The sequence below is a fragment of the Triticum aestivum genome, chromosome 5A (assembly GCF_018294505.1).
Source record: "Triticum aestivum cultivar Chinese Spring chromosome 5A, IWGSC CS RefSeq v2.1, whole genome shotgun sequence".
Lineage (NCBI taxonomy): Eukaryota > Viridiplantae > Streptophyta > Magnoliopsida > Poales > Poaceae > Triticum > Triticum aestivum.
The window spans coordinates 653,422,280-653,437,510 of NC_057806.1; the positions used below are offsets into that span (position 1 = coordinate 653,422,280).

A 15,231-nucleotide genomic window follows, 5' to 3' on the forward strand; every position below is an offset into this window, starting at 1 on the left:
AGATTCCTAGTTATGTTTTAAAAAACTTAGTATTCACATTGATGTGTGTGGAACGATAGTCACCTATATGTATATGTTTTTTCTTGCGGGTGACCTATATGTATATGTTACATTGTTTTTTTCCAGAGACTATATATGTTACACTGCCCAAGTTAAGTATCCGGCGTGCACGCATGCGTATCCAAAGACCCGTGCAAACCAACATGTATTTTGTTAGTTAAGCATCAATCTCTTCTTCCTACATGCACTATATTTCCTAAAAAGATAACTCTATTTCTCTATTCAGAGACATCACGAACAACCAATCTCTCTATTTTTTTCTCTGCAGAGGCAACATAGCACAGATTTAGCATGTGATTATGTTATTAACTGAGGACGAATTAATTTCATTTAATTAGATGCTTCAATGTAACCTTCTTTAATTAGTGCAATCTTCTTTAATGCAAAGGTGCTTAGGCTGGTCATAGTGGGGAGTAACTTAGACTAGTGTCATATGCATGACACTATTCTAAGTTACTACCTTCATAATGCAAAGTAACATAATACTAGTATCATATGTGGCCTCATTTAATAGCTTGTAGACTCATGTTGTCTTGGAAATCGCTATGTTACAGTAACATATATTATGTTACTACTTCTCATTAACTACTTGCCACATAAGCAAAAAATTCTTGAGGTGCGCTATGTTACTACCTAAGTTACTCCCACTATGACTACCCTTAGATGAGGTGCTAAGTATATTAAATGGTTTAGCAACTCAAGTCCTCAATGCAAAGGTGCTAAGCTTTATGCATTTAATTAGTTGTAGACCTAGAATTGTGCTTCCACCTAGGTACACGTGTTTAGCACCGTTTCTTTCCAGGGCCATCATACTACTCTCTCTTCTTAATTAGCATGCCACATCAGATTTTTTGCTTAGTTGGCAATCTTAGCACCTGTACAAGATGGGGCATTGGGAGGGGCCTAAGGGCATCTCTAAAGGTTTGTATGTTAGCTTGTTGGTAAAATATGTCATATCATCAACCAACACCTTAACATACAACAACTTCAATAGCTTGTATCTAGTTTGTCTAATAGGATATGAGATAATAAATAAGGTGCTCTCACATTGTACATTGGAGCTTGTGCAAGGGGTGTTGGTTCAGGTAGTACATATAAATTCCTCTCTTCTCTCATTTATTGTATGACACATCATCAAAAATCCTATGTGGCAAAGTCTATCGATAACTATTTTACAACCATTGAAGATGCCCTAAGAGGTTGATTAGACAATAAAGGATTGTCTTAACTGGGGCATGTATTTTTGGCCTTTTTTTTAGCAAAACGTATTTTTGGCCGCGAACTTCTTTTTTAACTATATGCAGCCAATTGACGTGCGGCCCAGACGGCTCGGTTCAAATTGGATATATATAAAATAAGCTCCTTGACCTTGACAAGAACACGGGCTGGATGAGTTGGTTGTGTCCCATGGCAACTTTTCACTACACCAAAGATTGAGTCCTGGTATTGACGAAATATTTTTTTGGTGTTTCGGGGTTGCAGAACGATGTATGAAAAAAAATAGAGCTGTCGTTCGGATGAGAAAAAGAAGAAAATGGATGTTCGGATGATACAGGAGCAATGAGAAAATGGAAGGACAGGAAAGGAACGCTGCAGCAAACAAAGGATTTGAAAAAAAACGGGGGAATGCGTAGGAACTTCCGTTCGGATGATACAGGAGAAATGAGAAAATGGAGGGACAGGAAAGGAATGTTGTGGCAAATAAAGGATTTGAAAAAAAAAACGGGGGAATGCGTAGGAACTTCCGTTCGGATGATACAGGAGAAATGGAGGAATTTGTTTTTTTTTGCGAGGAAATAGAGGAATTTGTACTGTTCTCTTTATGGTCACAACTTGACAAGGAATTTTTTTTATTGCCATGCACACCAATCTTTGCGTCTGAACTCAGATAGAGACACCCATGGTAGCATTATTTTATTCAGATATTAGTGTGCAATAGCTAGCCCCACACGCTAGAACCAGCAGGACGCCTCGGTCTTCCATGAAAACAATCGATCGCGGTGGATGTTTACATTCCAGAGGAACCGACACGGTAAGCGAATAATTCCTATGAAATACTGTAGGTGTTTCCTTCATTCCGGATGCTAGGAAGGAAAATAATCCTACGCGAAAAACATCTATTGAAATTCCTGCACATTTCCTACGAACCGAATGTGGCCTTATTCTTCCCTGTTAACTGATTGACCATTGAATTTGATTACGTCAACAATAAAAGAGATCATCAATAAGAATCAATCATAATTTAATTATGTTCTGATTCACTTTAACAAACAATATGCGCAGTGAAGAGTGGCCGTAGTGTCTCAATCAATCCTACCGTAGACGGTATCCCCCATCGGAAGAAAGAAGAAAAAGAGATTGGTCATCACTAGCTAGGTCACGGTAGATCACTTAAACTTTTCTCTGTAAAAATGTTAATTATGGTGGATGAAGTATCAAACTTTTCTTCCGTGCTCTTTCGCAAAAAAAGTTAATATAGACTACATACAAAGCAAAATAAATGAATCTATGCTCTAAGATACGTCTATATTCACCCATAAGTGGTCCATATTCAAATCTCTGAAAAGACATATATTTACGGAATGGAGGGAGCAAAAATAATATGTATGCATCTCACGCAAGACTGAATGATCTTGGCCATTCAAAGATCTTTTCCCCGGCCCTAGAACCTTCCGCCGTCCAAAGTCTTTGGAAGCTAGACAGCTGCGCGCCGCCACGCGCCTTGTGGCGTGACATCTGACGCCACTCCGCACCACACGTTCGGCGGCGCTACGCACGACCGAAATATCCGGGAGCTCGATCCTATCCGTCACGTCGCGAACGTCAAGGTGGCTTCGAACGATTGGTCCACAGACGCCAGAGGTAGGGCAGCCCCCACCAGCTCGGCACACACGTAAGCTCCATCCGCAGCAACACGCACGCCACCTATATATAAGTGGACCGTCTGTCCGTCTCCCCTGCCGACCCATCCATCCATTCTTCCTTCTCCAGACACAACTCCGCAGCAGCACAAAAGAGCTTCGATCCACATCTACGCCGATCCATCCATCAGATCATTAAGACGAGCAGCAAATCCATGGGAGCGGGGATGAAGCGCGCGAGGGAGGAGGAGCCAGCTGTGTCGCTGGCGCTCTCTCTCAGCACAGACTCCTCGACGTCCACCACCACCTCGGCCGACTCGACCGGTGCGCCGGCGAAGGCGGCCGCAAGGAAGAGGGCACGGCGGGGGAGGGTGGTGGCCACTTCGGGGGAGGGAGAGTTCGTCTGCAAGACTTGCGGCCGGGCCTTCGAGACGTTCCAGGGGCTGGGCGGGCACCGGACCAGCCACCTCCGTGGCCGCCACGGGCTGGAGCTCGGCGTAGGCGTCGCCAGGGCCATCACGGAGCAGAAAAGGCAAGAGGAAAAGCAGCAGCACGACTGGCACATCTGCGGGCTGGGCTTCGAGACGGGCCAGGCGCTCGGCGGCCACATGCGGCGGCACCGCGAGGAGATGGCGCTCGACCGGTGGGTCGCGCTGTCGAATCAGGAGGCGGGGCACCAGGCCCCCGCCGACCGGCTACCGGTCTTGCTTGAGCTGTTCGTCTAGCCTGCTAGCTGGATCTCAGTGCTTGATAGTGGATCTCAATGCTTGTTTGTACATGTCTTTAGAATCAGATAGGCTCATTATTGTTCAACGTTGTATAGAGTACGTTTTTCCGGGTTAGCGTTCCCGTCCTTGCTGGATCTTTGCTTTGGATCGGTCCCTTTTTTAACCGATAGATGGATGAGAGATTTACATGCACCTTTTCTTTACATGCACGGTAATCTTGTATACATAGTGAAAATACATTCGTTTGTTCCTAATGCAATTGACAGATTCTTCCACTCAGATTGTTCCTCTATGAATTTGTTTTTGTTCACAACCATTGTACTCCTGTTTAGTTCACTGAAGTATTGATCTAAATGCTTTTACATTTCTTTAGAGAGGAAGTACATATGATAAGTCCAGGACGGAGCCTCCGTCTGTAAAATTCTGCAATATAGACGACCTTCACAACTTAGACAACTTCTCAACATTTACACTGATTCGTTTGCTCGTTGGGGTTGAGGACGAGGGCACGGATCCTTGCAGAGCGATGTGGAGACCGAGGGGAACGCCAAGGCAGCTGCAGGATCTCCCGTATCCCCTTCTTCCTCCTCGGTCTTACTTCCTCTTCATCATCCAGCACAATCGGCATCTCCCGCATCCCCGGTGATGGCAGTGCCATCACCACCATCCCTGCATCCAGCTTCGGGCCAGGGGATGCCTGAATCTTTATATCATTCATTTCCGCCGCTGGACCGGATCCGCAGATTCTGCCTCCTCTATAGCTCGAAGCACGATTTCTATCAGTTATTTCCTCTAGATAGGCCAACTCCCTGGTCATCGCCATCGCCGCCTGGCCAACTTCAACGCGTCTCCCCCCGCTATCTTCGTCGTGCGTGCCTCCCATTCCGCCATCGAGACCAGGACGGATCAGAGATCTGTAGCGAAACACAACAAGCTCAAGGGTAATCGTCTTGGTTCTCTTTGTTTGCAGCGGAGATGTCGAAATGCTCGCGAGCAAAACCGAAGAACCATGGTCTTCCACTAGAGGTTTGATGGTGAGTAAATGCAATCTCGATAATGGTGCATGCCATCTCGCGCCACCACCTCCATCCCAGTTCGATCCGTGTACCTCCTCAATATCACCGAGTAAATTGAAAGCGTCCAAATGGCACATAATTGTACCTCATCACCCTCCGCTATCCACTCTCCTTCGTGTCTTGCGCGATCATCGACATGGCCTCGCTCATCGAGAAGAACTAGCCGCGGTGAATCAATTTGTCGGAGAAGAGTACCATGTCGATCGATGAGTTGCTCTCCGCCATGAGGTCGGAGACGAAGAGCATCGACCAGGGCATATCGCATGCCATCTCCATGCAGCTTTTCGGCCCAAGGATGAGGATCGCCGGGTAAAAGCGGCCTAGCTAGCTGCGACTCGGCTAAATACTACATCCATTCCAAAATAACTGAAGTTCGGTTTTGTCTTAAGTCAAATTTATAAGTTTATTAAGTTCTTGAAATATATTAGCATCTTCTTTATGAATTATGCTTCCGTATTATGTGCACTTGGTGTTGTAGATCTTGGTACTGCATCTATTTGTAGAGTTGATCAAACTTAAAGAAGTTTGTGATAACACAAATGTAGAACTTTAATTAGTTTGGAACGCACACACAGTGCAGAGCTTGAAGTCTTTTTACCGTAGACCGTGTTGACACTCTTGCAAAGAAATGAAGTTTAATTAAATACTTTCTCTGTAAATTAACATAAAAGCGTTTAGATCACTAATTTTTGTGAAGGGAAACAGGGAGTACTTTTACTTTTAGTAAAACCAGGTCTGCGCAACGTCTCATCGGTCATGTTCAAAAAATACTAGTACCCCCTCCATTCCACAATGTAGTGCTTCCTCTATCCACGTGCTTCAACTTTGACCGTAAATTTAACTACCAAGACGGTCATCGATTTGAGGAATTAAATATGTGTTATATGTCATAAAAAGTATACCACTAGATTTCCACACGGATATAGTTTCTAAATATATATTTTTTGTTACATATAATACATATTTAGATAGTTAAATTATCGACCTAGAACTACGCGAATGACTTATACACCGAGACGGAGGTAGTACTCCCTCCATTCCACAATGTAGTGCTTTCTCTATCCACGTGCTTCAACTTTGACCGTAAATTTAACTACCAAGACTGATTGCGGCGGGAGTAAAAATTATATCAATGAATTCGTATTCGAAAGAAGTTTTCAATTATATAATTTTTTCTCCTGCCGCAGTTGGTCTCGTTGGTTAAATTTATGATCAAAGTTAAACCTCGAAAAGCGCGGACGGCACTATATTTTAAAATGAAGGGAGTATTATTTACTCATCGGTCATCAATGTGTTTTCCCATCATCAAATTCTAGGAACAACTTTGCGTATACGGACGGGCAGCCTGGATTCATCTAGAGAAGGGCAGGGCCCAAACCGGCCGGTACAGTACGCGGTTTTGCCAGGGCACCATCCAGCGCTCGAGAGAGACGTACGCATATCCAAGTTGTCATCTATTTCTTTTCTTTTAAAATAAATGACCCAACTTTGTACTAAAGTGCGAAGCCGACACAACCTAATAGCCGGGGTTCGGGTCAATGGATTACTCCTGTACACAGCTCCACAGCTCTGTTCCATACTTGCATTCGACGCGTCGCAGGGGCCGCGTTTTCTTCGCTGTTCCCTACAGCATATGCTGCCATTTCAACTGCAAGCTACTCGATTTATTTGCTTGTTCGTGCAGGCTAGATATCTGTCCCATTTGCTGCCATTTTAAATCTGTAAAGCAAGTGAGCTGGTGTGCGGGGCTCTTGCACTCAAAAAGAAGATGGCCCAAGGGGCCTGCATGTGCTGATGTGCATGCTACATGGCACCGCGTAGACAGCAGGAGTGTGTGTGCTGACTTTACCTAGTCGTGGCGGAGGGCATCTTCAATGCAAATTCATAAAACGGACACTGCATTTTGTGTGCACGTGTTCGCATGCGTCTGTAAAAAATGACATGGGAGCAGGTCATCCAACCATGCCCGCAAACATTTGAAAGTGCAATTGAACAAACCGGACGATTTTCATGCAAACACAATTAAATTCACTTAAGTCCGGACATAAAATGGACGTGTTGGTGGACGTGGGGGTGTGGCCACCACCTAACACTCGCAAAGGCGCCACTCCGCTTCCTCCGGCACCATGCGGAGGGTCGCCATGATGAACGCCGACCAAGGGCCGGGAAGCCTTGCCCTTGCTCCTGCCACCGGTCGCGGTGTCGGTCTCACTGAGATACCACTCCTCGCCGATCTTAGCAAGCTCCCCATCAAAGCGGCGGCGTCACCGCACGGTCGTCTAGTGGTCAGCAACCGGGCGAGGGCCCAGACCTTCACGAGGTCGGGGTCCGCGCGAACCCAGGCGGGTGCCTTGTGGGACTTGGTGTATGCGGCGCATCGCTCCTGCTGTGCCGCCTCCCTGTACGCCCTCTCGTCGGACGACATGATGCTCCGCGACGGCAAAGAGCTGCTGCCGCCACGACCATCGATGTAGTACAGGAGGTGCCTGCGCGCCTTCGGGGTCGCCGAGGACACCTCCTCCTTCACGTGGTGCCCGATTTGGATGCCGCGGGGTGTGGGGAGGGCGCCGGATCCACCTTGTTCGGGTAATATGGTTTAGTTGTTCCCTTTTGTGCTATTCGAGTCGGTGCTTGCATATCTATCTTTGTAAGCTGGTATCCCCAGTCGATTTATTTTTCTTTCTACTCTCTCGACGTCGTAAATTTTTGCAGGATCCTTTTTATGTGGCTTTATATAATATAAATCCAGGTGTTCCCTACGACTTTCATCTAAAAAAAACTAGTGACATGCCTGATCGGTGCATGATGGCCCCTAGAGTTTGTGTTGCATGGGCTCGGATATGAGGAACTTGACGACAACTTTGAGAAGAAAGGAGAGGGGCAGAGGGACACTAATGAGACTATAGGAGAGTGATGACGTGAAAGGGAGAGAGATGTATGTCATAAGCTCTAGAACATGGACTCATGCCAATGGCAGTTGACTTGGATCGGCGTCTTCGCTATGGATCTCTCGAGAGTCTCCGCATGGTCATGGCTTGCCGTGCAAAAGAACTAATTTAGCGCGTATTTCTGTTAGCTAGTCAGAATATGTAGTCATTTCCGTGAAAAACAAGCACATGCACACTCGGACGAGTGTAATGCATGCACACTGACGGTCGTTGAAGCGCGTGGCGCATGTGCCATCACGGAGAAATTCCATAGCTGCATGTGGTGCAGTAATTTAGGCGGACGCGGCAAGCCATTTTTGGACTGGAGAAGAGGAGCAAGAGCCAAAACTGGAAATTTGGAACCGTCCCGGCAAATGAGACGAAGGAAATGTGGAATCGTATGCACACTCTCATTCTTCTGGCGAAAGAATTGTCGTTGACTAGAAGGGTTGTGGGCGCTTTGATGCGTCGTTGATGTTATTGAATTTTTTTAATTTATTTATTTCATCTATTTTAAAATATAAGGTGTATTTGTTTTTTGAAAAGTCAAACCTATGTAAGTTGACCACATTTCAGTAGAAATATATGGCTTTTTGATACACCATGAATGAATTTTTACATTTTATTTATCTAATATTATGGATGTCGATATTTTTGGCTCTGGACTTTATCAAAGTTAAAGAAACTTGACTTCTTAATAAACTAATACTCCCTCTGTAAACTAATATAAGAGCGTTTAGATCAATAACGTAGTGTTCGAAACGCTCTTATATTAGTTTATGGAGGGAGTACCTTGTATTTGGGAACGAAGTGAGTATTTGGTTTGGTTAGTGGAAAAGACAATGGAGTGTGTTTTCCTTTTTATTCATATAACGCGGTGTTTTGGTGGGCCTTTCGTGGTGTGATTTATCAATGCAATGAGAAAGCTCTAAAATTAGAGAGCATAGTGAATTAAAATAAATAAGAGATTGTTGACCCGGTGAAAATCGATGAGCCATTTCTAAATTGGTGACCTCAATTGAATGAGAGGCCTTCATTTCTAGTGTTATAGAGGATTGATCCGTCAGATCGGTGCCGATCAACATAAAGTTCGCCGGTGCATGCAGCTACAAATACCCAACTAAAACGGACATGGACCGTGAGCAAGCAAATTATGGTTCCGTCCCATTTCGCTGGCCTTTCCTTCCACATGCACGTAACCGCGTGAGCTAGCAAGCTAAGCAATTACACTAAGCTGACGTACGCGAGCAGAGAAGGTTCTATCTTTGCAGACCGGACGCTTTAGCCAAGTCGCCGCCGATCGCGAAGTGCGCGCGGGCTCCAAGTCGTCGTCAAGCCAGACGTACGGGGGTCCGTCTACAAGCGATGTACCTGGTGGCTACTACTCCACTATAAAAGCCTAACCCGGCACGATCCGAGCCATCCACAGCCAATTCCGAGCTCTTCAGAGTGACTGAATCCATCTCTCGTCTCCTACTCCAACGTTCCGCACAGAACTAGCTACGAACTAACTCTTGTTGAGCTCACCGTCTAGCCGCGATATGGTTTCGTCAATGAAGCAGTACAGAGATGAGGCCGATGCACCATCGTCCCTCTCCCTCTCGCTCTCCCTCGGCGCCGTGGCCGACCGCAGCAGCAAGAAGATACGCCGCGGCGGCGCGGACGGCGAGTTCGTGTGCAAGACGTGCGGCCGCTCGTTCCCGTCGTTCCAGGCGCTGGGCGGGCACCGGACAAGCCACCTCCGTGGCCGCCACGGCCTCGCGCTCGGCCTCACTTCCGGGCCGGGGACCAAGAAGACCACGGACGAGAAGCGGGCGCACCAGTGCCACGTCTGCGGGCTGGAGTTCGAGATGGGGCAGGCGCTCGGTGGCCACATGCGCCGGCACCGCGAGCAGGAGTCTGCCACCACGGCGCAGGCGCCGCCCGTTCTGCTCCAGCTCTTCGTCTAGCGTTAGCTCCACTGGTGTCCTTCCGATATGGATAGACATCCAGTGCAGGTGTACGTGTACTGCTTCACCTGTGTCTGTGCGCGCGATTGGATTGGTACATTTGCCGCACACTAGTACTAGGTGTTGATCGATCGCTGGTTCATTCCTTCATTCTGACGTACATGTACATATTTCGGGACCTGTTCATTCGTTCATTATGGAGACTATATACTTCCTCCGTCCGGAAATACTTGTTCGAGAAATGGATGTATCTAGATGTATTTTAGTTCTAGATACATTCATTTATATCCATTTCTATGACAAGTATTTCTGGACGAAGGGAGTATATGTTACATTGGTTCGTTCGTTATTTTGTTCCAACTGAGTCGCCTACGAGTTGAGTCGATCAACCCTGATAAATAACCCGGCGAGGACGAGTTCCATGTGCGATATTTTTCTTTGAAAGAGGGTCTTTGACTCACTCGTTGAACAACTCACTTGCTACCATCTCCAAGTGTTTGCACGGAATGGCAAAATACACTTGGGCCTCCACGTCATGAAGTAGTGGCAACAACATTTCATCAAATGTGTAGACATTTGAATAACATGCAAAAGCCAAAAACTCTAATTATATTAGAAACAATTGCGTATCTCCACCTAGATTTGGGCCTTAAGTCGTGCACTCGTCACAACAAACCAGTTTTACAACGATGTTTTTTTATATATACTTGTTCGTGCAGGGACGTTAAAATCCACGTAGACCGTCAACCGGTGCGGCTCAGGAGCTACATGTTTTGCTCGAGTTGTTTTTTGTCTGGTTTTTACAAGCATACATGTATTTATAGAAATGCCGTATCTATGGAAGCAATAATTGTGTGTACGTACACAAGTTATAACTCTTCTAGGGTCCTTGATCCCAAGTAATGCGGGAAATGGGGGAAGGGGATCCGGGGTTGATAAGAAAGGAATCATGTCATGTGGAATCACCGGGAGTGTAGAGTTGCTAGGCCTCTCAATGTAACTAATGCTTGTTGTGCTTGTGGTAATGATAATCAACAATACATTGAATCATCCGCGGAAAATATACTAGTGTTCCAACAAAGAGAAGAGGACTGAGCAAAGAGTAGGCGGCAATTTCTGTTTGGGCGAAAGTTGGTGTATGTGATTGGAAGCTAGGTTTTGATTGTGGATAACTTATTGATTACGTATGTGGAACATGGAAAGGTCATACGAAGCACTAAGTTTGTTATGAGTTGGTAGGGGCAGACCTTTTTGTGACTCCTTGAAAAATAGGAAGTGTGAATGATGTGATGTGATGATGCAATGGAGCAACAGTTCTGTTGTTTGGGTTTAGTAGGAGGTAGGTTGGGGTAAGAGGTGTGTCAGGAGGCAAGTCGGGGTAACAAGACAAATAAGGTTGTCTATCAAGGTGTGCTCGGGAGAGGGGGGACACATGCAAAAAAAAGGAGCTAAACGTGCTACCGAACTTGTGTGTCCCAGCATTTGTTCGAGAGGGGGACAGTAGAAACAATGTATCTCACAAAAGAACAATGTACACGTCCTCTTCCATAAACTAGATGATACCCCGCACGTTGTTGCGGGAACATTTTACAACATATTTCAATGTGATTCATTGTGTGAAACATGAATATTTGAAGTGATAATATAAAAGGCTAAAACTAAAAATGATATAACTTATTATGTTTGATTACTATATAGTTGTTAAATATATTTTAAATATATATACCATAATAGAATGAAAATTCTCATGTATGTTTGCATATTGAGATGAGTTTTTTTTTCGTGCATGTCATGATGAAGTGGCATGCTTGCATGTTGAGATACTATGGTAGTGAGGGTGGACCTTTTCTCATGCATGTTGTGGGATGATGTGGCATGCTTGCATGTTGAGAGAAATAGTTAGTGGGGGCTAGCTATTTAGATATAGAAGATAAGGAGGGTCATCAATGAAAGTTTAGTGACATTCTCATTCACTTTAACAAATACTATTATGGAAATATCACAGCTGAGGAAGTTTGATTGCGGCGTCGCGGTTCACAATAGCTAGATCGTAACCCCGCATAAGAGAAAAAAGATCGATCTGAACAAGCCAGAGCCAGCATCGCTCCATATGTCATGGCAAATTACCTAACCTTTTCTTTCCTGGTCGAGCACATACTGGTAGCGTACACACTACATAAGTCTGAAATACCCTGCACGATCAAAGATCTTTTAATGGACGCTAGAATGTTACGGACCCCTCCAGTCCGCACGCTCATGCTCGTGCCACCCTCCAACTTTTATTTTTGTGAAAAGGTGCCACCAAAGAACTCTAGAACCCGGACTATTTTATTCGTGTTTAATGGATTAATTATCGAATCTGATTACATTCGTAGTTAAGAAGATTGTCAATAAAAATCAATCACAATTTTATCAAGTTCTCATTCGCTTTACCAAATATTATGCCTAATGGAGTGTCAGTGTCTCAGTCAATGCCAGGCGGATAACTTCCGTCAGAAGAGAACGTCGGACATACCACCTAACCTTGTTTCTCTGTAAAAAAGGTACCCCCTCCAAGTCAAATTAATTGTCAGTGTATAGAAGCTGCGTCATTGGACATTGTGTATAGTGGTTGCGACGATTAATTAACAATCGGAGAGAGTATCAAAATTTTTCTTTAGACTAATCACAGGGGGGAGTAACTTAGAGTAGTAACATGCATATGTTACTAGTAACATATGTGTGTGTCATGCATCACTTTATTTATTAGGTTATAGACTCATCTTTTCTTGATATGTGTGATGTTACAGTAACTAGCTATGTTACTACATGTCTTTTTTTCATTAATTACATGCCACATTATCTATTTTGTCTAAATAAATGTGATGATACCACCTATGCTACTTCCACTATGGGTAGTCTTAGAAGAACTAAACGTACCAAACTCTTTTTCGTTTCTGCGAATTCAAAATGTACCAAACTTGTATACGAACACCAGTGTTGCAGTAGTACGTGGTGTGATCTTAAAAAAGTACTAGTTGTGTGTACGTGTGGCGTAGACAAATCTGAATGATCCTGTACGATCCAAAGATCCTCTCAGATTCTAGAACGTTCCAGACCCTTCCGTTGTCACTCTCACGCGCCGTCCAAGTCCGAGCCAAGCAGAGGCGCGCCGCCACGCGCCTTGTGGCGTGACAGGTGGCGCCACTCCGCACCACACGTTCGCCGCCGGTCGACCGCGCTACGTACGACCACAAATATCCCCATCGAACTCGATCCCATGCGTCACGTCGCGAATGTCGCGGTGGCATCGAGGGATTGGTCCACACAAGCACAAACGTAAGCTCCGCCCGCAGCAACACGCACTCCACCACCTACTGCCCACACAGCCTATATATATAACTGCGGCCGCCTCCTTCCCACAGACCAACAACACAAACGAGCATCAATCCAAATCCACAGGCGGCTCCAGCAGATCATTTATACGAGCAGCAAATCCATCCATGGGGGCGGGAATGAAGCACGCGAGGGAGGAGGAGGTACTGTCGCTGGCGCTGGCGCTGAGGACGGACTCCTCGACGTCGTCGGCCGACTCGGCCGGTGCGCCGGCCAGGAAGAGGGCGCGGCGGGGAAGAGTGGTGGCCACGTCGGGGGAAGGGGAGTTCGTGTGCAAGACGTGCGGCCGCGCCTTTACGACGTTCCAGGCGCTCGGCGGCCACCGGACCAGCCACCTCCGGGGGCGCCACGGGCTGGAGCTCGGCGTCGGGGTCGCCAGGGCCATCAAGGAGCGGCAAAGGCAGGAGGACAAGCAGCAGCACGATTGCCACATCTGCGGGCTGGGCTTCGAGACCGGCCAGGCGCTCGGAGGCCACATGCGCCGGCACCGCAAGGAGATGGCGCTCAGCGGCGCCATCGACCGGTGGGTCGCTCTGTCGGAGCAGGAGACTGGGCACCAGGCCGCCGCCCACCGGCCGCCGGTCTTGCTCGAGCTGTTCGTCTAGGGTCTTTAGAATCAGATAGGTTCATCGTTCGACCTTGTACAGAGTGTATTTTTGGTGATTAGCGTTTCTGTTCTTGCTGGATAAATCTGCTTTGGATCGGTCCCTTTGTTAACCGATTGACTGGAGATTTACATGCACAGATGTGCTTGTATTATTGTGTACATAATCAAGGCAAATTCATTTGTTCGAAATGCAATTGACAGATTCTTGCACTCGGATTGTTGTTCTATGACTATGCTGTTGTTCAGCTCCATTGTTTATCATAATTTCAAGCCTCGGTTTGTAACTTCAGATTGTCTCAACATTGACAGTACACAGATGTCCGGAGTATTAATTGGATCACAATAGCTAAAGGTCAGTCAACTGATTTTTGGATTTGGGCCGGTCCATTTTGAGAAGAAAAAGAAAGCGCTGGAGACGGCGAGGCTGCACGGGAGCACGGCAATAGGTGGCAGGCTACCCCATCATCTATCGTCAGTGGAGGGGGGGGGGGGGGCAAGACGGTGGTGGTGCAAGTTCGTCAGAGAAAAAACGGATCATCAACGAGGCAAGAGGGATGGTCGGGGGCTAGGGCAGCACAGCGGTGGGCCGCAGTTGGGGGAGGGCAATACAGCAAGGCTGCACGGGAACGCCGCCGGCCGCGAGCGGCGGAAGGAGGCGGCTAGGCCGGCGGCGGTGGGGCAGTTCGAAGGAAGAAGAAAAATGGCCAGCGGGAGGAAAAAGAAAGAGATCCAGTAGTTGATTTCATATCTGACAGCTGGAAAAACCGACTGACCCAATTTCTTAAAAAAATACAAGCGAATGACATATAGCCATTCCCTAATTGGATTGAGACTCGGATGCTAGAACTACAACCACACACACTGGCATCGACGACACAACAGTACAAGACCACCACCACCACGGCCGTCATGGGTACGTGGGGATGCACGGGTGTCCGGCCCTAGCGTCGCCGATGACACCACGCGGGGAGGGAGGGTGCCATCGATTCGAGGATGCAGCGAAGGCGTGAAGACGATCCGACGCCGACTCATCGGGTGGAGAGGAGGGAGTGGATGGCAGTAGCTAGGATGATCTGGTGAAAGGTAGATGAGAGGCCGGAGGCGGCATGGGACGGTTGACATGAATCGTCAGGCTCGACGGGAGTAACCATAGGGTTGGGGGGGGGGGGGGGGGGGAGGATGAAGGGGAGTAGAAAAAATGATTGTATATAAATAGGAGCCTTAAACTTATCACTGTAAAAAAAGGCATTAACTATGGACTGGCAGTGTTTAATATATATTACAGACGACATCACCATGAAAACTGATCTGTGTTATGAATCCACCAATTCCAGATTCAGGAACTAGCGCGAAGCAGTTATCAGAGACCAACCTAAAAATGGCCCGTCGATGAAATTTACCTAGCCGGTGCCGAGAGCATCATCACTTAAATGCTCATTTCTAACAGTGACGGTGGCCGGTCAACGATGAGGTGTCACTGGTCTGTCTGTGTACCAACAAAAATCAGGACATGTCAGCTCCTTTCTTACCCGTCACATAGATATTCAATTAATCAACCGTAGGTGGAGTGAACCAATCTGTGATTGGATGGTTAGAGGGACTGTGATATCTCAGCCCATCAGAATTTAAATTCTGATGCTCGCATTTA

General features: G+C 46.6%; 3 protein-coding genes across 3 annotated transcripts; all 3 read left to right on the forward strand.

The window, feature by feature from the left end:
* The first annotated feature begins 3,025 nt into the window (after positions 1-3,025).
* On the forward strand, positions 3,026-3,902 carry LOC123108225 (zinc finger protein ZAT8). Its single transcript, XM_044530055.1, has one exon. The coding sequence runs from the start codon at positions 3,137-3,139 to the stop codon at positions 3,644-3,646; it is 510 nt and encodes a 169-aa protein (XP_044385990.1). The 5' UTR covers positions 3,026-3,136; the 3' UTR covers positions 3,647-3,902.
* Positions 3,903-9,086: 5,184 nt separating this feature from the next.
* Positions 9,087-9,812, forward strand: LOC123108227 (zinc finger protein ZAT8). The gene has a single exon (XM_044530056.1). It carries the CDS (start codon positions 9,194-9,196, stop codon positions 9,599-9,601), a length of 408 nt encoding a protein of 135 aa, XP_044385991.1. The 5' UTR covers positions 9,087-9,193; the 3' UTR covers positions 9,602-9,812.
* A 3,207-nt stretch (positions 9,813-13,019) lies between these two features.
* Positions 13,020-13,782, forward strand: LOC123108228 (zinc finger protein ZAT18). Its single transcript, XM_044530057.1, has one exon. The coding sequence runs from the start codon at positions 13,084-13,086 to the stop codon at positions 13,579-13,581; it is 498 nt and encodes a 165-aa protein (XP_044385992.1). The 5' UTR covers positions 13,020-13,083; the 3' UTR covers positions 13,582-13,782.
* The last annotated feature ends 1,449 nt before the right edge of the window (positions 13,783-15,231 follow it).

Coding starts and splice junctions, on each gene's coding strand:
- LOC123108225 (XM_044530055.1), top strand. CDS start 3,137: ATGGGAGCGGGGATGAAGCGCGCGAGGGAGGAGGAGCCAGCTGTGTCG.
- LOC123108227 (XM_044530056.1), top strand. CDS start 9,194: ATGGTTTCGTCAATGAAGCAGTACAGAGATGAGGCCGATGCACCATCG.
- LOC123108228 (XM_044530057.1), top strand. CDS start 13,084: ATGGGGGCGGGAATGAAGCACGCGAGGGAGGAGGAGGTACTGTCGCTG.